The sequence below is a fragment of the Staurois parvus genome, unplaced genomic scaffold (assembly GCF_062004578.1).
Source record: "Staurois parvus isolate SC_StPar_1 unplaced genomic scaffold, SC_StPar_1.0 ptg000350l, whole genome shotgun sequence".
Taxonomy (NCBI): domain Eukaryota; kingdom Metazoa; phylum Chordata; class Amphibia; order Anura; family Ranidae; genus Staurois; species Staurois parvus.
Genome location: NW_028318146.1, coordinates 5,231,744 through 5,254,145, shown reverse-complemented (window position 1 = coordinate 5,254,145; position 22,402 = coordinate 5,231,744). Strand labels below are relative to the sequence as shown.

The following is a 22,402-nucleotide window of genomic DNA, read 5'->3' as shown; positions in this document are numbered from 1 at the left end:
AATAGTGCTCCATTTTTGGTGTTTGTAGAAGGAATGGTGCCCCATTGTTGTGGTCAGTGGAAGGAATAGCGACTCATTATTTGTGTCATTAAAAGGAATAGTGCTCCATTGTTGGTGTCAGTGGAGGGAATAGTGCCTCATCCCTTGTGCCAGTGGAAGGAATAGTGACTCATTGTTTGTGTCATTAAAAGGAAAGTGCCCCATTTTTGGTGTTTGTAGAAGGAATGGTGCCCCATTGTTGTGGTCAGTGGAAGGAATAGTGACTCATTGTTTGTGTCAGTGGAAGGGATAGTGTTTCATTGGGAGAAATGGTGTCCTGTCATTGGTGTCAGTGAAAGGAATAGCGCTCCATTGTTGTTGTCTGTAGGAGAAATGGTGACTCATTGTTGGTGTCAGTGCTAGGAATCGTGTCCATCATTAGTGTCTGTGGGACAAATAATGCCCCATCCCTTTTGTCAGTGAAAGGAATAGTGCCCCATCGTTGGTATCTGTGGAAGGAATACTGCCTCTGCATTGGTGTCAGTGGGAGGAATGCTGCCTCTGCATTGGTGTCAGTGGGAGGAATGCTGCCTCATATCAGTGAAAGCAATAGTGTCCCAAGGGTTGGTTAGAGGCAAGAAAAGGGCCACATCTGGCCTGTGGGCCACAGTTTGGAGACCACTGGTCTAGTTTATAACTAAAGGAAGCCTGAAGTCCAATAAATGGCCCCCTCCCCTTTTCTGCCCACTATGCTCCCTATATATCAAAAAAGGCAGCGGAATTCCCTTAGGCAGCAGCCAGTCATGTGAACAAATGCCAAAGCATTAGTCATGTGATTTCTACTGAGACTAATACTAGTGATTTTCCACTTCAGTGTAGATGACATGATTTAGGCTCTCTTGGGGACAAGGTACATTTTTCATGCTGTTTTCCTTTGATTTTGACTTGAGTCTATTTAGGTCTGTTTTAATACTACACCTTATTGCTTAGTTTTGTAGATGTATCATTCATTTTCCAAACAAACAGGACACAGGTGAAATAAAAGGATAAAAGGCCACAGGGGAAATTCATATAAGTCAGCCTTTCCCAACCTTTTTATTATGGAGGAATCCTTGAAAACTCTTTCTGGTCTCGAAAAACCCACTGTTAATAATTACTATATCTACAGTCCATGGTATGTCAGCGTGAACAGCAAGCAGTAAGTTGAGATATAAGAATAGGAAATGTGGTGTTGGTTCTGCACGTCTGTAACCTGTTTTGAGTCAACGTCACTGAGCCAGGCTAGGCTTTGAAATGATCATGACCAAATGGTCGAGATCACCCAGATACCTGGACCTACAGCTGGCTTAGCCTTTCCTGCCCTTCCACAGCCTGGCACTCCAGTGAGCGCTGGAGGGGCAGAGCAGAGAGATATAAGAATAGGAAATGTGGTGTTTGTTCTGCACGCCTGTAACCTATTTTGAGTCAACGTCACAGAGCCAGTCAGGCTCTGAAAAGATCATGACCAAGTGGTCAGGATCACCCATGTCCTGCAGCTGGCTCAGTGAAAGGAATAGTGCCCCATCGTTGGTATCTGTGGGAGGAATACTGCCTCTGCATTGGTGTCAGTGGGAGGAATTCTGCCTCATATCAGTGAAAGCAATAGTGCCCCAAAGCACTCCCGCCCCACTCAGCCGTTCCCGCCCCTCCACAGCCTGGCGCTCTAGTGAGCACTGGAGGGGCAGAGAAGTGACCTGCTGACTGACTGTCGCCAGCTCTTTGCAGCCTGAAGACCGAGAGCTGAGCGATCAGCAGCGTTTGATCACTTAGTTCTTGGTCTTAGAGCCGATGGGGAACAGATGAAGCATTGCACTGATTCTGCATCCACCTAGGTGAGTGTGATTTTTTTATTTTACTGAAACCCATGCTGCTCTTTTAACAAAAAGCTCTAGTCCCCTAGTTTCCCTTGCAAGGGTTTGTAGGCATTTCTCTACCAAAAAAAACAACTGTTCCTCAGCCTCCTGGCTTATGCTGCTCTGGCCTCAATCCTCAGGCCCTTTCCTGTCTCCTCCAGTCTTCTTGCATGAACTCTATGCATGTACGTAGATGCTCCCTGCTTCACTGACTCCCACCTGTTTCCTAGGTGGAGCCCTCCTGACTCCTGGACTGAGACCTCCTTAGTCCACCAGGGTGGAGCCCTCATAGTCACGTCTCTAATAAAAGCCACACGTACCTGTACAGTCAGTGTGTTAGTTATTATCAAATCCTGGACCCAGAATTGGAAACTTCATTCCTCCCAAGTCTCTACAAAGACTCCAGACTCCAGGACCCACACCAAGTTTTACCAATCTCTGCGGAGACTGAAAAGCCAGTACCCTCTGTATAAGACACAAGCTCCTCAACCAGTCTGGATAAGAACCCAGGTGACACAAAACCCTCTTTACACCATGGGGGCACAGCACTGTCCATATATACCTGGAGCTTGCATGGAAGAGCAGTATGGTACATCTGAAGATCATCTCCATTAACTCTCGAACGTGTTGCTTTGCTTGGGAATACAAGCTAGTTGGTAAATAATGGAGCTTACGATCTAATTCTCCAAAGTGGACTGTGAAAGCCATATACTTGCAAAGCTAATCATATCATATTCTCCTTTTTGGAACCTCTGTGATGATGAGGCTCTTGAGTTTAATACAAGCTAAAATGGATCTGTTTTCAAGCACTTCTGGGCTTCAGTCAAAAGTAAAGCAGACGGAGTGTTTAGGTGCGAGCTTCCAGCTGGAACACTTTGAAACCTCCAGGGGGATTGCACTGGTTTGGCAGGCGTTGCAAATGTACCGTACATTGTATTGTTTCTTTACAGCACAGTTATATCTACCTCATACAGATGTCTATTTGAGCGTGGTCAGGTCTCGTTCTCCTTATCCCCAGAGTACTCACAATGCCAGTTGAATGTACTCCTTGAGCTCCCCGGTAATCAGTCTTTGCAGGCACTTGCTAATCACTGGCACACAGAGTCTATTTTGCCAAATTAAACCTCATTTGTGCTGCCATCCTTCGAGATGACAATGTAAAGCAACAAATAAAAATAGTAAGTGAGTTGCTTGTCAAGAAAATGCTGCAGCTGTGCAAAAGTTGAATCAATTTACCCTAATCTGTGCTTTGTATGATTCACTGTGACTGTGTTCAGCAGGATTTGCAGAGTGCTTTTCACACAGCCTCCATTTGTAATTCTCTGATCCTTCTCTCAGAACTGGGATTTCTTCTTACTTTGGCTGGCCATACATTATACAATTTTCTGTTCAATTTCTGCCCAATTTACTTTAGATTTACCTTCAACTATGTAGTGCAAGGGCCTGCCTAATTGGATACAATTGAAAGTGTCGTTTAGGTTTGACCTCATATTATATGTTTTTTGGTAAATCTAAAGCAAAATTCTCAAGAAAATTATATAATGTATGGCCAGCTTAACTGATCTGTCTGACACCCATTAGAACAGGAATTAGGGTGATATTGGGGTTAATTTAATAAAGGAGTAAGGCTGGCTATACATCGTACAATTTTCTTGAGAATTTTTCTTTTGATTTACCAAAAACTATATAATTTGAGGTCAAATCTAAACAACACTTTCAGTTGTATCTAATTAGGCAGGCTCTTGCACTACATAGTGGAAGGTAAATCTAAAGGAAATTGGTCAGAAAACTGTAAGAAAATTTTATAGTGTATGACCAGCCTTAGGCATGTTCACTTTGTCTAGTGAATTTTCTGTTTGCGAAGGAATTTTTTACTTGGTTCAATGAATGTGGTGAAAATTATCTTTGCATAGAATATCCAATCGCATATAAAGAAAATAAGAAAAAATCTAAATTTTTGCTTCCACATTGTTGGAGGATGGATGGCAGCACAGATTCACATCGTTCACTAAGCTAAGTGGAAGTTCCCTTGGCAAACTGAAAACGCTTTTCTCCTAAAAATTAGCCTCATTCTCTCATTTTGTTTGACACATAGCAAATAGACAGGAAATCAGGAGAAGTCTTTCAAATGGGGACACAATAAAAAAAGGCAAAGAGGGCACACTGACAGAATCTTTTTAAAACTTACGCATTGACCCAGGTATACTCACCTTTATAGTGCTCTCCCCACCACGCTTATCTAAATTATTGCCAGTGCAAAACACCCGGTGCTGGGGCCTACAGAGCAAATTACCTGTAAAGAAAGAAGCTGCTACCCCCAGCACTGAACACTGCTCTAAACCTGGGAAATCACCTCCCGAAGTCTGCAGGGAAACCAACAATTCCAGGAACATCAGTCTCCATGGTCCCCTGCAGCTCTCGCCTGCCCTCCTGCTGACTTTCCTATCAACGCCAAAGACTTGGAGGTCAGCAGAAAGAACCACTGAGAACTGTAGGGGGCCATTGACGCTCCTGGAAGAGTTGGCTTCCCAGTTGACTTCAGTGGATGGTTTCTCAGTTTCGGAGAAGTGTTCATCAGTGTGGGCGGCAGGTACGAATTCTGTTTCTTCTTAACAGGTATGTACTTGGTTCAGAATTTTATCAATATGAGTCTTTTTAAAGAGAACATGTTGCCAGACCAATAATTTCAATCATAATCTTCCCATAACATTATATGTGTAGCCCTGAGACTTCTGTTGGGTGCCGCCATCTTGGATGTGATGTCATCAGACTTAGAATTCTCAGTGGCACTTTAAAATTTTCTCCTTCGCTCTTCCCTTGGCAGCGGCATAAAAGACTAAGAGGTTTTTCACCCTCCCACCCCCCAATATTCATGGTGTGAGATCAGCACATTTTAGATACTCATCCACCAGCGCTGTCCAACGGAGATCTTCCTCTCTTCTGGCAGTGCTCAGTCCTGAACCGCCATGTTTTACCATGATATCATCGAGAGGCTGCTGGCTTTTCCGGACTCAGCCACCACATCTCTTGATGACGCCCCGCTAGGCCTATCCCCTCCCCTGTTACTGAATGAAAGGTTTTGTCTACTGCAGGTGCAGGTCGTCTGCCTAGGCAAATAATGTGCAAGGGGGGCATGGGCGGGGCTGGACAATTTCATTAAAAAAAGTAAACAGAAAAATTTAGATCCCTAATTGTGCAGAGGACCAGAGGATGGGTGGAATGGAGGGACGTTGACATGGAGGATCTTCTTTAGGTAGGAGGGTGATGGGTGGGGCAGAGAAGTTGGGTCAGCACACAATGTAATCCCAAAAGAGGAAGGGGCTATGACGAGCAAGGAGGGAGGAAGCTATCCTAGGGAATTGGCTCTTCCTCAAATAGTCAAAGGCACATTGCTATGAATACAGTATTTCTGTAAAAAATGCTGCAAGTATTTAAAAGTTGGTGTCAGAGTCTCTTTAAAGGTATAGTCCACCTTTTGGAAAAATGTAATAAATGCACCAACAACGATAAAGTAAAAAAATGAACATTTATTAATTTTTAGCATTAAGGCTCAAAGAGCATTGCAACTGGAATCAGTGTGTTGTGGGCACAATGGACAGGCTCTTGCATTGCTTCCCCCCAGCACTAGGTCCATACGGAGGTATGGCCTTTCTGTTATGAGGCTGGAAGACGTAATGAATGAACTACAAGTACAGTGATGCCACCACCCTGCTCTGGTTTGGTAATTCAAGTAGATTTGGAGGATGTAAAAAAAATAAAATTCTGCAGCTACAAAAACTGTAGCTGCTGACTTATAAAAAACAGCCACTTACCTGTCCCTTGGTGTCCTCCCCGCAGCCCGTTTCGCAGGCCATCTGGTGTTCCCAGCACCAGCAACTTCAGTGTGGGCACCTGGCTGTGACAGCTTGCGGCTTCACAGCCGGGTGCCCACTGCGCATGCGCAAGTAGCGCTGCGCTTTCTGAATGGTCCCGTAGTCTTCTGGGGCCTGTCAGACTATGGGGAAGACACCTAACTTCTGTTTCCGATCGCCTAGGCGATTGCAGCGTAAGTGGGAGCGGGTACCCAGAATTGACAGGTGCCAATCCTTAATGGGGATCGGGGGACCAGTCTTTAAAGCGGAACTTCCCCTTTTGGGTGGAGCTGTGCTCAAGTGTGAATGCAGCCTTATAGTCAAGGCAGGGTCTCTTTATTCCATCCTGACGGTATCTAAAATTCTTGCTGGGTCAGTCCCAGTGCAGTTGAAGGGCGAATGGCTGCACTTATAATTCTCACACTAAGTAACTTTGGAAAATCTTATTCCCTGATAAATCATGGCAAACAAGGCTCTTCCAGTCAATGAGCTGTCATCTGGCAGCGATTAAACACTCCTTTTCTATCTAGTAACTTGTGATCTGAATAGCAGTCGACCATAACCTCCATTTTATGGCGTATCCATTCCGTGAAGAGCGCTGTGGCAGCCGTATGGCGGAATACCACGTACTAGAATAGTTTCCTTGTCTGCTCAAGTTATTAACTTCCCCAGAAAGATATTTGGAAGAAACATTTCCATCCTTCACCTCTAAAATCCTTCCTGGTTTTTTCGCCTTTGGTATGGCTGAGTGGAAGAATATAAAGGAGGGCTCTGCGCCAACAGGTTATTCATGTCTGATCTTCAAGAGAATTGACAGGTTTTATTTGTAATGGCTTTAGTCTGCTCTCTGATCTGGAATACGTCTTATTACGTGTTTTTTGGAGCTCCTACGTGAAAACTGAGTGTTGTTTGTAGCACCAAGTTAAGATCTTAATTTACACTGTCCAATCTGAAATTGATTAAACAGGGAGTGTAATTGTTAGGGGGAAACGTAAGTGGAACTCCAGTCAAACAGCCATAAACACTGTACATACAAATATGTGGTTTTACAGGGGAACATTGAAGCTTAAAGTATATGTGAACCAGGGGTGGACTGACCATTTGGAAACTCGGGCACTGCCCGAGGGCCCAGGGTCAGTAGGGGGCCCCATGAGATGCCCCTGGTACCTTTTTCATAGGCTTTTTTTAGTCTGGGCAAGGACACAGGGGCCCCATGATGCCCTATTGCCCGGGGGCCCCATGAGTTGTCAGTCTGCCCCTGATGTGAACCTCACCTTGATAAACCATTCAGTTTAAAATAGAAATGAAAGGCAAAACACTTGTGTATTAATATAAAAAAACATTATAAACACCTTTTTTTTTCTTTTTTAACCACTTGCCCTCCTGAGGATTTACCCCCCTTCCTGACCAGGCCATTTTTTGTGTTACGGCATTGCGTTACTTTAACTGACAATTGCGCAGTCATGCAACGCTGCACCCAAATTAAATTAACATCACTTTTTTGCCCACAAATAGAGCTGTCTTTTGATGGTATTTGATCGCCTGTGTGTTTTTTATCTTTTGCGCTATAAAAAAAAGACTAACAATTTTGAGAAAAAACTATATTTTTGACTTTTTAAATAAATGTTAAAAATCAAATTTCGTCATAAATTTGCACCAAAATGTACTCTGCTCCATGTCTTTGCTAAAAAAGATCTCAATACGAGTAAATTAATTTGTTTACGTGAAAGTTATAGCATTTACAAATGGTGGTATATATTCTGGGATTTTTTTTTTTCACTAGTAATGGCGGCGATCAGCGACTTATAGCGGGACTGCAGCAGACATTCTGACACTGGGGGGAACAGACTTGGTGTCACTGACATCCCCAGTGACACCAGTTCTATGCTATTTTCATTGTCGCTTGACAATGAATCAATGATAAAAGGAGTATAGAAAAGCCTTGGGACCACCCCCCCCCCCCCCCCCCGACGCCTTTCTAGATTTGAAATAAAATAACCTAAAATGTGAGCTTCCCATGGTACAACAAAGTATTTGTCATTACCAAATCACTTTATCCTTAATAAAATAGCACTTCTTTCTTACTTCGAAATAAAAACTGCAGAGCCAATGCTTCTGAGCTAAAGATCACATGCAATGTGGTGTTTCACTCCATTAGAGATTGCATAGTGTTTTCAGTTAGAGTGTCTCTGTTACAACTTATGTCATTATTATTATTATTATACAGTATTTATATAGCGCTAAAAGGTTTGCTCAGCGCTGTACATTATAGTGGGGGACAGTACATGAGACAATACAGTAACAAAACAGAACACGAGGGGTTCGAGGGCCCTGCTCTTTCGAGCTTACAATCTAGGAGGGAGGGGATAGTGGTACAGGAGGAAGTGGCTGTGGGGGATGGAGTGGTAGGAGGAGTGGAGGAGATCGGCTGTTAGGTGAGGGTGGGGTAGGCTTCCCTGAAGAGATGGGTTTTCAGGGTGCGCCTAAAGGTGAGGAGGGTATGTGACAGTCTGATGGATTGGGGTAGTGAGTTCCAGAGGATGGGGAGGTCCTGGAGAAGTCCTGCAGTCGGGCGTGGGAGGTGGAGACCAGGGAGCTAGAAAGTAGGAGTTCTTGTGAGGAGCGAAGATTACGGGTAGGGTGGTATTTGGATATCAGGTCGGTGAGGTAGTTTGGGGCAGCATTATGAATGGCTTTGTACGTCAATGTTAGTAGTTTGAATTTAATGCGTTGGGCAATCGGGAGCCAGTGGAGGGAATGACAGAGGGGGGTGGCAGAAGCGGAACGGTTGGTGAAGTGGATGAGTCTGGCCGCTGAGTTCAGGATAGACTGAAGCGGGGATAGTCTGCGATGAGGTAGGCTGGTGAGAAGGGAGTTGCAGTAGTCCAGACGTGAGATAATAAGGGAGTGAACGAGTAGTTTAGTAGTGTCTGGGGTTAGGAACGGACGTATTTTGGAGATGTTGCGGAGGTGGGGCCTGCATGAGTTTGCCAGTGATTGGACATGGGGTTGGAAGGACAGGTTTGAATCTAGAGTGACACCTAGGACTTTGGCTTGTGTCATGAAATGAAATTCGTGTGAGCTCAATGATCTTCTTTTTTTTGTGTTAGAACTTGCAAAATTGTAGTGCAAAAAGTCTAACTGATGTCATGCCATTTTCTTTTTTCTTCTAGGTGTCCTTTCACTCCCTCCATACTTTAGCCCCTATAAAGAAAATTCTGTTGCCAGAGATGACACCACAGACGCATACACGCACCTTGAACTGCGCACTTTGGAGCAATCACTCCTCGCCACATGTGTTGGCAGCATCTCAGAGCTGAGTGAGTAGGGAAAAATAATACTGATAAAAAAAGCATTTGAATTGGAGATAGATACTGTATATTGGGGTTGATTTACTAAAGGCAAATAGACTGTGTACTTTGGAAAGCGTAGTTGCTCCAAAGCTTAGTAAATGATCAGAAACTCTGCTGGCCCTCATCTCCAATCATGTGCAAGCAGAAATGCTTATTTTTTTCATTTTCCTTGCACGTGATTGGGTATTCTTTATAAAGTGAAGCTTTACCTCATTTAGTAAGCTGTGGAGCAATTGCACTTGAAAAGTGCAACTGCACTTTGCAAAGTGCACAGTCTATTTGCCTTTAGTAAATCAGCCCCATAATATCTTGTGCACATATATCTGCACTGAGAGTGGAATCTCCTCGTCAACTATTAAGCCAAGCATGTACAACATAGGACCTAGAGGGAATGTGGCATGGAAAACAATTAATCAGGCTCAATACATCTAACCAGTAGCAAAAAAGCTTCAGAACTCCAAAGTATTTGGATAAGGTCTCCTAGTTCTTGTCCACATCTTCCACAAGTCAGATTGAGTTTACGACCATACTAGAATAATCTCTATGAGGTAAAATAGATTTATACAAGCCATTCTCAACCAGGGTTCTCCCAGACGTTGCTAGGGGTTCCTTGGGTTGTGGATGATTTACCTCTAATTTGATGGTGCCTAGACTCCATGATCTTTTTGACTGTCTGTAATGGTGGCATTCTGACCACCAATGGCCATGGATGTAAGTGGATTTTTCCCTCTGACCTCAATGAATTGTGTTCTCTGAAACATGATAATTATTATAAAGGGTTCCTCTGGGTTAACAGGTTGAGAGAGGCTATTCTAAGCAAAATAAACAGCTGAGTAAGCTTCTGTGACTATGATACCATCAGTAGAACCTGTAGAATAAGTGCCTGCTCACTCAATATCTCACCCATGTGAATGGAGCTCAGCTCTCACCCACCAGGGAAGAGAGTTCACACGGAGACAAGGAGTTGTGGCAAAGTATTTTAACGTGAAGGTATTGCAGAAGTATAACAGAAGCCACATATATTTATTTATTTATTTCAGGTACCGTCAATTTACGCAGCGCTTTACATATATATTGTACATTCACATCAGTCCCTAACCCTTAAGGGGCGTACAATCTAAGGTCCCTAACTTACATCCATACATACACATACTAGGGACAATTTAGACTGGAGCCAATTAACCTACCAGCATGTCTTTGGAGTGTGGGAGGAAACCGGAGTACCCGGAGGAAACCCACGCAGGCACAGGGAGAACATGCAAACTCCAGGCAGGTGGTGCCATGGCTGGAATTCAAACCAATGACCCGAGTACTGCCAGGCTGAGGTGCTAACCATTTAGCCACTGTGCTGCCCATATATGACCATTTACAATGAATCTGATATCCATACACCAGGTTGACACTCGACAGCATCCAACAGAGGAGGTGGCTGGAAGGCAGACTACAAAAGTACCTGAAACAGGAAGGTTACTATCAAGAGCACAATATCAGTCCCTAGTCTGTTCCTTCTCCACAGGAACCTGTCCCTAAGCTAAGCGATCCATCCCTAGCCAGCGGGGAGCTCTGTCCCTGACCTAACCACGCACAAAATGCACACCAACCGAAGAGGGACATTGCTGTTTGTTACCACTGTCCTCACTAAAGATGGCTGTGGAGGTCAGCAAGGGCAGCCGCATTCAATCAAACAGCTGCTCCCCAAATGACACCTGCGGGAGCCTCAGAGGAACAGGGGTTCCTTCTTGTCCTCCACTCCCTCAGCATGGCGACTGCTGTACAGCACCTCCCTTGCAGGGACACCACACTACACCTGCCTACACCCAGATATTTTGCGCTTACATGACAGATAACTATTAGTGTTTAGAACCGCAGGAAGGATAGTGTCATACGTTGTAGACATGAAGCCCTTCATGGAAGAGACCTGATCAGGCTAAACAGGGGTTGTCATAATCATTTTAACAGATTTAACCAGTTGAGTTATTCATCTGACCCAACGATTAATGGCATGTTGGGTAAACTAGAATCAACTGATCTGAAGCTTTTTCTGTATGACCTGATTTACATGTTTTTACAATAATGTCACAATTGAAGTATTTGATACAATCTGTATCATCTACCTTGAATGGTATCAATTACTCTATGCAACACAATGAGTGATGGTTGCTATATAAACAATATAATGGCTATCACATTGTTTCTTTGGAGGCTGATCTATATAGCTCCCATCACCCATTGTGTTGCATATAAATTATACCATTGATGCTGAGTAATACAGACTGTACAAAATACCTAAATAATTACATGCTGCTCTATAGAAAAGCCAAGATTCAGTACAAGAGTACCCTGCCTGTACACGTTTACAGTGTGGGCAATGACATCTAAGCCAATAGACCAGTGATTCTCAACCTTCCTAATGCCGCGACCCTTTAATACAGTTCCTCATGTTGTGGTGATCCCCAACCATAAAATTATTTACCCAGTAATTATAATTCATGAGTGTCGTTTTACCTCCAATACTGCTGCTTTCAACACAGTAGCTGCTTTTATCAGAGTAGCTGCTTTCAACACAGCAGCTGCTTTCTACACAGTAGCTGCTCCTTACACATCGGAAATATGTGTTTTCTGATGGTCTTAGGGGACCCCTGTGAAAGGGTCATTCGACCCCCAAAGGGGTCGCGACCCACAGCTTGAGAACCACTGCAATAGACCATAAATATCATCATTTGGCATTTCTGTGGCCAACAAAAAAGACATAGGTGGCCAAGTGGGGGATTTATCTCGGCTGCAGGTAATACTGATGTGTAAAGTGTATCATAAGCCAAACTTTTCTTTCAAGTTCGGATAGAGTAGTGAGGGGATAGAACCACAGTCAAGTTGTTGTCTTTGTCCCCATTGGGAAGATTCACTGTATTTGTCCTAGTGGGCAGTCAGAAAGATTAAAAGAAAGGAATAATCCAACATTTTAGGTTGTCACCAGAACAAGAGTAAAGAGCAAGTTATCTTCCCCTGGAGTCACTCGTTCCAGTGCAACTGTCAACGTGTGAATATTCCCTCTCTTCTGTTGTGCCGACAGGACAGGAAGTGAAGGAGACAAAAATGACAAAAAACAGTTGACTTTAGATGCACTCTAACCAGAACGGAACTAATCAAGGCAAATTTGCTCAAAGAAGTAAATCAAAGTTCACACCACGTTAGCCCCTTTTGGAATTATCAAAAATTTCCACACTGCCAGTTTGGGTCTACATGTAGCTGTGGGGTTCTTCAGCACAATTCTTGTCGCTCTATAACTTGTAGAAGGAATAATCGCGTGTCGCAGTCTGGACAAGCAACATTCTTTCAGTTCTCTTGATGGAAGATAATAAGACATATATAAACCTTAGCAATGCTCTTCTCCTATTTGTTCCCTTTAGGTCTGTTATATATGGTTAGCACTTCCGCCTGGCAGTACTAGGGGCATTGGTTCGAATCCCCACAATGGCACCACCTGCCTGGAGTTTGCATGTTCTCCCTGTGCCTGCGTGGGTTTCCTCTGGGTGCTCCGGTTTCCTCCCTGATAGGACTGATAGGAATGTACAATATATATGTAAAGCGGTGCGTAAATTGACGGCGCTATATAAGTACCTGAAATAAATAAATAAATATAGCATTGAAAAAATTTTGATACATTAAAAAAGCTTGTTGATCCTGCTAGAAATCTTGCAAGCTGATAACTTTCTGTGCTCTCAGCCTGTGTTAACCATCTTTGACATTTTCCTTAGATATCTCTGAAGGCTACAGAACCATGCCCCAGTATGTTATGGGGAATAGAAGAGGGGGCGGGTTCCATAGTCCTGTTTTGTTTCTGTTATGCTGGTGTAGCACCCTGGTAGAAGTAGTGTAGGCTGTTAGGTAAATTTAGTTAGCTCCTCTTCAATTAGTGGAGTAGGGGTTGATGGTTTAGGCCTGCTCAGTGTCTTACAGGCTGCTGCTCTGATTACCCCCCCTATATTCTAGAGGATTCTCAAATTATAGTGGGAGGAAGAACAGAGTGGACAGCCTTAATATTTATGGTACTCCAGCCAATCCCTAAGTAGGTGTGCCCAGTAGGTGGTGGGAGAGCCTGCAAATAGCCTGAGGATAAAGTGCAGTGATTCTGGGTCCAGTCCTGCTGACCCCAGGAGTGCTATTACCGAGGTCCCAGCTAGGTTTAGCTGGGGGGCCTATTTGGAAGCTTAGTTCTGGAATCAATTTGGGTCAGAAGAACGCTCACTGGAGAAAGCCAGGAGGAGGTTTGGGGGGAAAAATGTGGAACTGTCCTATGGTGTTGTGAGCCTACATCTCCCTCACCGTGAAGAGCTTTATTGGATATTGGAATGAGGCAACTGGTGATCCTTTGGCTGAGTAGACTGTCCATGTGCTGGAGAGTTAGTGACTGTGTGTAGCTTTTGGTCTCTAGCAGACGTCCTAGTCACCGTCAGCATTAGAGATTCTATGGGACATTTTTGTATAGTTCAGCAGTACAGTTAAGGAGTCCTCAGAGTGTCCAGTTTTGGGGTATCCTATACTCACTCACCCCATTCAAGTTCAGCATTCCCAATAAAACCCTACAAAGACACCCCTAGATTGTTCCTTTGAGCCAGCAGAAGAGTAAATAAAACGTCATGTGCCTGGCTATGTGTGCTCTAACTGGGGGAATAGGGCTAAGTTTACCAGCAGCTCCATTGGGGGTGCGCTACACTAATACAGACGTGTTAGTGAGCATTGTCACCCTAAGACAGGTTGTGCGTTACTTGCAGGATCACCAGGTCAAAACTAAAGGAATAGAGAGCTTAAAAAAAAGAAAACTAATGCAGCTTCTAAATTTATAGTTGGCAAGGTACAATATATTACATTTTTGTTTTTGGGTTTAGATACACTTTACATCATTACACTTTACAGTTGATTGACCCCAAGTACATACGCTGATGATGCATGCAGCATGTGACACTGAATCTGATATTTATTCATTATAATAAAGTCATTTTTATTGTCTTTTCCCTTGTAGGTGACCTCGTATCCCGCGCCATGCACCACATGCAGTGTCTAAACACGCTGAGGCCTGGCATGAGCCCGGTACGCCAAGCCCGCCACCCCCAGCAGCACATCACATGGTCCCCAGACTCCCTACATACACTGTACTACTTCCTGCGCTGCTTACAGATGGAATCCATGGAAAATCCAAACCTGGACCCGCCCAGAATGGCACTTCACAATGAGCGGTGAGGACACTTGCAAGATGTAACTTGACAACTTTGCCATTAGGGCAACAATTCTGAATACATTTTCATATGATGTATCGCTCTAATTCACCTAAAGTATAATACAAGGAAAAACTTTTTTTTTAGTTAGAGGGATTAGAACATCTGTTGATTTTTATTGCTGTATGTGCCACCAATAGGGAGATTCACCCTCTCAATTTGTCCTGTTTAACATTATCATTGAAAGTGAAAACAAAAGCAAATCCAAAATTTTAGGTTGTCCCCAGAAAAGTATTAGAAGGGAAATCTTCCAATGGGGACACTAGTTCTGGTGACCTGAGGGACCCAAGGGATTCCCTTAACTTGCAGGGATTTCCTCTCACTTCCTGATTTGGCAATAGAATAGTGAAATTTCCCAATGGGACACAGAAGGCAAAACATTCAGGGGTTGTAACCCTCCAATACTGTGTCCAAAATGAAAAAAAAAAATTTTGACTATAATTCTACTTTAAGATGTAAGTAAAAAATTCAGGGGAAGGACAAAAGCAGCAGTGAGTGACACAAATTTTGGTTTAAAATGTTTCCTGGACATTTTGTACCAGTGTGCACCTAAAGCAGTCTGTCTTTCTGTCTGTGTCCCCATTCTGTAGATTTTTCTCACTTACTGTCAAGTGGCACTGGTCCTTGGGACAATGAACAGAAAGTAAACCTCCATACAGGGACACAGACAGTCCATTGAGGGACATAGGAATTTTTAAACTTTCAAGGTTTACTGCCACCTACAGGAGGACTGTACACCGGCAAACAAAAAACACTGTTTGCTAGCCCAGGGTATACAGTGGATATCAAAGGTCTACACACCACTGTTAAAATTCAGGTTTCTGTGATGTAAAGAAACGAGACAAAGCTAAATCATTTCAGAACCTTTTCCACCTTTAATGTAACCTATAAACTGTACAACTCAGTTGAACAACAAACTGAAATCTTTTAGGTGGAGGGAAGTAAAAATAAAAAAATAAAATAAAATGGTTGCATAAGTGTGCACACCCTTAAACTAATACTTTGTTGATGCACCTTTTGATGTGATTCCAGCACTCTTTTTGGGGATGAGTCTATCAGCATGGCACATCTTGACCTGGCAATATTTTCCCTCTCTTCCTTGCAAAAACACTCCAAATTTGTCAGATTGCGAGGGGCATCTCCTGTGCACAGTCCCTCTTCAGATCACCCCGCAGATTTTCGGTGGGATTCAGGTCTGGGCTCTGGCTGGGCCATTCCAAAACGTTAATGTTCTTCTGGTGAAGCCATTCCTTTGTTGATTTGGATGTATGCTTTGGGTCGTTGTCATGCTGAAAGATGAAGTTCCTCTTCATGTTCAGCTTTCTAGCAGAAGCATGAAGGGTTTGTGCCAATATTGACTGGCATTTGGAACTGTTCATAATTCCCTCTACCTTGACTAAGACCCCAGTTCTAGCTGAAGAAAAACAGCCCCAAAGCATGATGTTGCCACCACCATGCTTCACTGTGGGTATGGTGTTCTTTTGGTGATGTGTAGTGTTGTTTTTGCGCCAAACATATCTTTTGGAATTATGGCCAGAATGTTCATCCTTGGTTTCAGCAGACCATAACACATTTTCCCACATGCTATTGGGAGCCTTCAGATGTGTTTTTGCAAAATTTAGCCGGGCTTGGATGTTTTTCTTCATAAGAAAAGGCTTCCGTCTTGCCACTCTACACGCTTTATTCAGCAAGCACGTCATAGTTACAAAAGCAGCGTTTCTGAGCCTTGCAGGACCCCTTCATCAGGCATGTGACATGGCGTCACTGGCCTGAAGAAGGGGTTTTGCGAGGTTCTGAAACTTCACATTTGTAGCCAGTGGTGTATTTAGGTTTTGTGCTGTCCTAGGCAACACAAAAATCAGATGCCCCCTGAGGAGAGAGCCAGACATTGACCAACAACACCCCTGCCCCCCAAAAACGAGAGAGAGAGAGAAAAAGACACTCCCCTTCACAACTCCAGACATCCCTGGGCTCTGCATGCACCATCAAGCAGCCTGCGGCCTCTCTCAGATAATACCTGGTACCCATGCCATATGTGTCCCTTCGTCTCTCCCTTCTTCCGAGGGCAGTGCTGCCCCCCCCCCCCGAAAAATGCCGCCCTAGGCAAATGCCTTGTTTGCCTTGTGGTAAATACACCCCTGTTTGTAGCCATGAAGTGATTGCTGAATAAAGCTATGGACCTGTTCTGGAGATCCTTGGTGTGCTGGTGACATAAATCTCATTTTGAACGTCTTTGGTTTCCAGCGGGTGGTTGCTGCAGCCATTTTCAGGAAGGTGTCCCTTTGTTATATTGTGCTTGAAATTCTGATGTCGGCAGGTGGCTTCATATTACTTATTATTACTTATCCTTGCTTATTTTGGTCGGTCATATTTTCTGTACGAGCTGCAATGCCAGAATTTACCAGCAGGTGAAATTGAGTTATTAGGAAACTTTATCTGCACTCTGGTTCGAATCTGAAGGAGTGCACATGGGGGATGGCCTGTGCATTATGACACTGAGGGGTCTTTGGCAAACATGGGATTTCCAGGATTCTTAGAAATCCCCACTAAGTCTAATAGGTTGTTTTGGATGATGGCATATCATTAAATGAAAGCCTGTACGCGTTTCCCTGGATAAAATTTCTCAGTAATTCCATCTCCTGAGACACGTGCTCTGTACAGCTGCAGAAACATCTCCTCCGAAGAGTTCAAATGGGGACATTAGCCAAGCCCCCTACCTTGTTGCCACCCCATCCCAGATTACACAATGTGAAACATTGCAGACCCCTCTACTGCTGTGTCCCCAAACTGCTTCCATGTGTTCCTGTGAAATCAATATCATCCGCACCTAATAAAGAACAGCTACGAGCTCATGACGCTGTACCTCACGGGGATGGTTGCTCTGCGGACATGAGTTCATGCTAATCACACATGGTTATACTGGATTAACAGCTAATGGATGCTGATGGCAGATAGAGATGGATGGAGCCATTTACAATGCTGTTTTGGATTGATAATGGTCTGTTGTCAACACAGATGGGATACAATTCCTTTGCATGTTCTGACTTCTACATCTGCTATTATGGTTTCAAGTACATAGATGACAAAAAATCAATCCCTGGTGCAGGGGCTGACTGACAACTCATGGGGCCCCCGGGCAATAGAGGATCATGGGGCCCCTGTGTCCTTGCCCAAACTCAAAAAAGCCTATGAAAAGGTACCAGGTGCATCTCATGGGGCCCCCTACTGACCCCGGGCCCTTGGGCAGTGCCCGAGTTTCCAAATGGTCAGTCCGCCCCTGCCCTGGTGTTTTCCCACTATTGCTACATGTTTAAAGCAGAACTTCACTCTCTCAATCAACATGGACCTTTTCTAACCCTTATACTGCTAGTATTAGTAAAGAGATAGAAAAGTATATCATATTTACTTGTTTTAATCTTTTTTTTTTTTTTTTTTGCATCCCTTCATTTACTTCCTGGTTTCCATGCCTAGGCAAATGATGTCATACTTCCCAGGAGTCTTCAGGAGGGTTCTCAACTCAGCCAATACCTGAGCTTAGGACAGATGGATTCCAGGAAGTAACTGCTACATGAATCATCTACCCTGACTCAAGATGGCCACTGTCAGAAATGCCAGGAGGGGTTTTTCAAAATGGTTTCTCAACCAAATAAAGCATGGAGACATGGATGGAGGAGGAGTTTGCTTTGAATATTAAAAATAATTTATATAGTGAGTAGAAATATAGGGGTGTGATAATGTTCTAATAGGTATAAGTGTTTTTATTGCAGTTCCTTTTTTTCTTCTCAGGAAATGTGATTTAAAATATGTCTGTGATGTAAACACTTAGACGGCTAGAAAATGTTAACTTCCTCTTTCAAGGATAAGAAAAGCATCTTATGGTCAAACAAGTTTGAACCAGCAACTGTCATGATGGATGCTATTTTGGACTGATCATGTGCTATTAACCATGTTCTCCCTGTGCCTGCGTGGGTTTCCTCCGGGTACTCCGGTTTCCTCCCACACTCCAAAGACATGCTGATAGGTGAATTGGCTCCTGTCTAAATTGGCCCTAGTATGTGTATGTATAAATGTGAGTTAGGGACCTTAGATTGTACACCCCTTGAGGGTTAGGGACTGATGTGAATGTACAATATATACGTAAAGCGCTGTGCAAATTGACAGCACTATATAAGTACCTGAAATAAATAAATAGCATTTTTGGTAGAAATGGATAGGCTGCATCCATAGAGATGTCATTGATCTTTTGGGAATAGATAGGCTGCATCTGCAGTGATGTCACTGGTCTCTTGTGAATAAATAGGCTGCATCCATAGTGATGTCACTGGTCTCTTGTGCATCTACAGTGATGTCACTGGTGAAAGGATAGGCTGCATTCATAGTGATGTCACCGGTCTCTTGTGCATCTACAGTGATGTCATTCGTCTCTTGTGAATGGATAGGCTGCTTCCATAGTGATGTCACTGGTCTCTCGTGAATGGTTAGGCTGCATTCTTTGTTTATAAATTTATTTTTATTTCTTTTGTAAAAATATGCAAAAAGATACACAAAATTAAATATAGAAGTAGACAATGTACAATAATACAATAATAGTGTTGGAGACCCCAATAATCAAAATAATAAGTGAGAGGCCAAAAGCCAAAAACATGGACTCTCTGTTGACCACACAGGGTCATGCGTTAAAAATTCTTCATGGTAGACAGCCTCGCAGAGATCCGACAAGGCACACATAGACATGATACAGCAGTACCAATAAAGCATCATCAAAAAAGATAAAATCTAAAACCAAACCAAACTCTGATAAGCTGCTTTCTTGATGATGTCAGTATTCTCTCGTGAATAGATAGGCTGAATTCTTAGTGATGTCAAAAGCCTCTGAACCGGAATGGCTGCTTTCTTAGTGATGTAATGTCACTGGTCTCTCGTTCATGGATAGGATGCATTCCTAGTAATGTCATTGGTCTCTTGTTCATGGATAGGATGCATTCCTAGTAATGTCATTGGTCTCTTGTTCATGGATAGGATGCATTCCTAGTAATGTCATTGGTCTCTTGTTCATGGATAGGATGCATTCCTAGTAATGTCATTGGTCTCTAATTCATGGATAGGATGCATTCCTAGTAATGCCACTGGTCTCTCGTTCATGGATAGGATGCATTCCTAGTAATGTCATTGGTCTCTCGGTCATGGATAGGATGCATTCCTAGTAATGTCATTGGTCTCTCGTTCATGGATAGGATGCATTCCTAGTAATGTCATTGGTCTCTCGTTCATGGATAGGATGCATTCCTAGTAATGTCATTGGTCTCTCGTTCATGGATAGGATGCATTCCTAGTAATGTCATTGGTCTCTCGTTCATGGATAGGATGCATTCCTAGTAATGTCATTGGTCTCTCGTTCATGGATAGGATGCATTCCTAGTAATGTCATTGGTCTCTAGTTCATGGATAGGATGCATTCCTAGTAATGTCATTGGTCTCTAGTTCATGGATAGGATGCATTCCTAGTAGTGTCACTGGTCTCTCGTTCATGGATAGGATGCATTCCTAGTAATGTCACTGGTCTCTTGTTCATGGATAGGATGCATTCCTAGTAGTGTCACTGGTCTCTAGTTCATGGATAGGATGCATTCCTAGTAGTGTCACTGGTCTCTTGTTCATGGATAGGATGCATTCCTAGTAGTGTCACTGGTCTCTAGTTCATGGATAGGATGCATTCCTAGTAGTGTCACTGGTCTCTTGTTCATGGATAGGATGCATTCCTAGTAATGTCACTGGTCTCTCGGTCATGGATAGGATGCATTCCTAGTAGTGTCACTGGTCTCTTGTTCATGGATAGGATGCATTCCTAGTAATGTCACTGGTCTCTCGGTCATGGATAGGATGCATTCCTAGTAGTGTCACTGGTCTCTAGTTCATGGATAGGATGCATTCCTAGTAGTGTCCCTGGTCTCTTGTTCATGGATAGGATGCATTCCTAGTAGTGTCACTGGTCTCTAATGAAAGGATAAGCTGTCTCAGTGATGGCATTAGTTCCTTGCGAATGGATAAACTGTGATCTCAGTGATGTCACTAGCCACTGTAATTGGTCTTTTGTGACTACCAAAAGAAAACACAAAAGGGTGTACTCTCCTCGTGCATTACCGTGATAAAAAAAATGTATTTATTAAAAAAGTAACAAGTGCATACTCACAAAACAAGGATCATAAAAACAGACAAGATGCCAATTGTTTCAGTCCCAGACAATGGGGGGTCCTATAGTGTGATTATCCAATTGCATAGGCTAACGCGTTTCGGGAGGCGAACTCCCTTCCTCAGAGCTGAAAAAATGGGGGTGGGGGGGTTGAAGAGCAGGAGCATACCTCAAAAGGAGTCCAAAAGCTGTTTAATTCACTTACAACCTATGCACAGGATCTGTATGTAGGCAGGTTGCCTAGAATAGTTAGTGTATTATGGGTAGCCCAGGCAGGGGGAAGAGATTAAATCTCTTGGTTCTTTTTCCCAGGCATTTTGGACCCAGCCTACCCACTCTGTGCTGCTGATATAAGGGGGTGGGGGGGTGAAGGCCGGGTGCCAGGAGTCCTTCCGTGGGTAATTTGTCTGTGTACCTGCTGCTTTCTGAAGTTGTGCCTGGTTCTGGACCATGCCACGGTCCCACGTTGGTGATGCTGTGACACTGCTCTGCGGAAGGGACTACTGGGCCCTGTAGTCTGCCCAAAGATGGCGACCAAATCGGACAACTGCCGAGTATGAACTATCACCTCGAAAGTTATGCCTGGGCAGCCATTAAACAGTCAGTTAGGATTAGGACGTGTTGGAACTGTTGTGCATTTTATCGTGTCTTGCCATCAAACCTTCAGTAAAAGTTGTTAAACATTCCCTATGCCTGGTCTGAAGTTCCTAAAGGGTGCATGAAAGTCACATGGCAGGTACACTAAATTACCTTGGGTCAGTTAAAACACATACTGGGTATGAAGAAGTCATTGACAAAAGGCTAACTCAGCATTGAAGGAGGAGAGTAGTTGCTGAAGGTAACCAAAGGACTGTTGTTAAGTGAATAGCAGCCAGTCGTAGGCGTGGTACTTGGGGAAGGTGAGGTATCCTCCAGTAGTGAGAGGGTTGTTGCTTTGTCTCCCTCCACCGCGGTTGGTCTCCAAAAGCAATCAGGAGCAGACCAGCGTTACAGAGACCCTCAGCCTTACCAGAGAGAAGTATGGAGAGAAGAAGGGTAGATAAGTGAGAGCAAGCATGAGGACCACGCTGAGGTGGCAGAGGTATGCTGGACGGATGGAGTGGGCACAGACTCAGCGTTGTCCCTCCTGAATGCAACAGTTACAGTCATGTGTGTGGTATCGAGGACCACCATTCTCACCGTCCCCTACATGTAGATGATTACAGATGCTGATGAGAATGCCATCAAATCCCTTGTAGCATCATTTCTATACTCTCCTGAGTCCACTCATTTGCCATTTTACACAAGCCCTGATGAAGGTGGTAGTTTTGGACCTCTAACCTGTGTTGGATATCTGTAAATCCTATGCATACCTTTTAAGTGAACTGAACGATCACTGAACTCTAACTTCTTGGTTTGGTGCTCCTGCATTTCATTCTTCGCCCAACTCCATCCTGAAGAGGCTCTGGGAGTCCTTCTCTACAGGAGAGCTGCCTGTTCAACGTTAATATTCTGCACATCGCCAACTCTACATGACCTGTGGAGCATTGCTCTGGATTTCCAGTGCCACTTGTCCATCTCTCATGGATGGATAGTCGGCATTCTCAGCAATGTCACTGGTATCTCGTGAATGGATAGGCTGCATTCTCAGTAATGTCACTGGTATCTCATGAATGGATAGGCTGTATCAGTGAGGTCACTTGTATCTCATGAATGGATAGGCTGTATTCTTAATGATGTCAATGGTATCTTATGAATGGATAGGCTGTATTCTTAGTGATGTCACTGGTATCTTGTGAATGGATAGGCTGTATTCTTAGTGATGTCACTGGTATCTTGTGAATGGATAGGCTGTATTCTTAGTGATGTCACTGGTATCTCATGA

At 43.7% G+C, this 22,402-nt stretch overlaps 1 protein-coding gene across 1 annotated transcript in view; it reads left to right on the top strand.

Annotated features, from left to right (window-relative positions):
- The window catches only part of ABTB2 (ankyrin repeat and BTB domain containing 2), a 185,530-nt gene that overhangs the window by 106,098 nt on the left and 57,030 nt on the right, over nucleotides 1-22,402 (top strand). Inside the window, exons 2-3 of the mRNA XM_089684620.1 lie at nucleotides 8,896-9,042; nucleotides 14,096-14,309. Coding sequence (XP_089540746.1) covers nucleotides 8,896-9,042; nucleotides 14,096-14,309 — 361 coding nt within the window. The remainder of the gene's footprint in view (nucleotides 1-8,895; nucleotides 9,043-14,095; nucleotides 14,310-22,402) is intronic.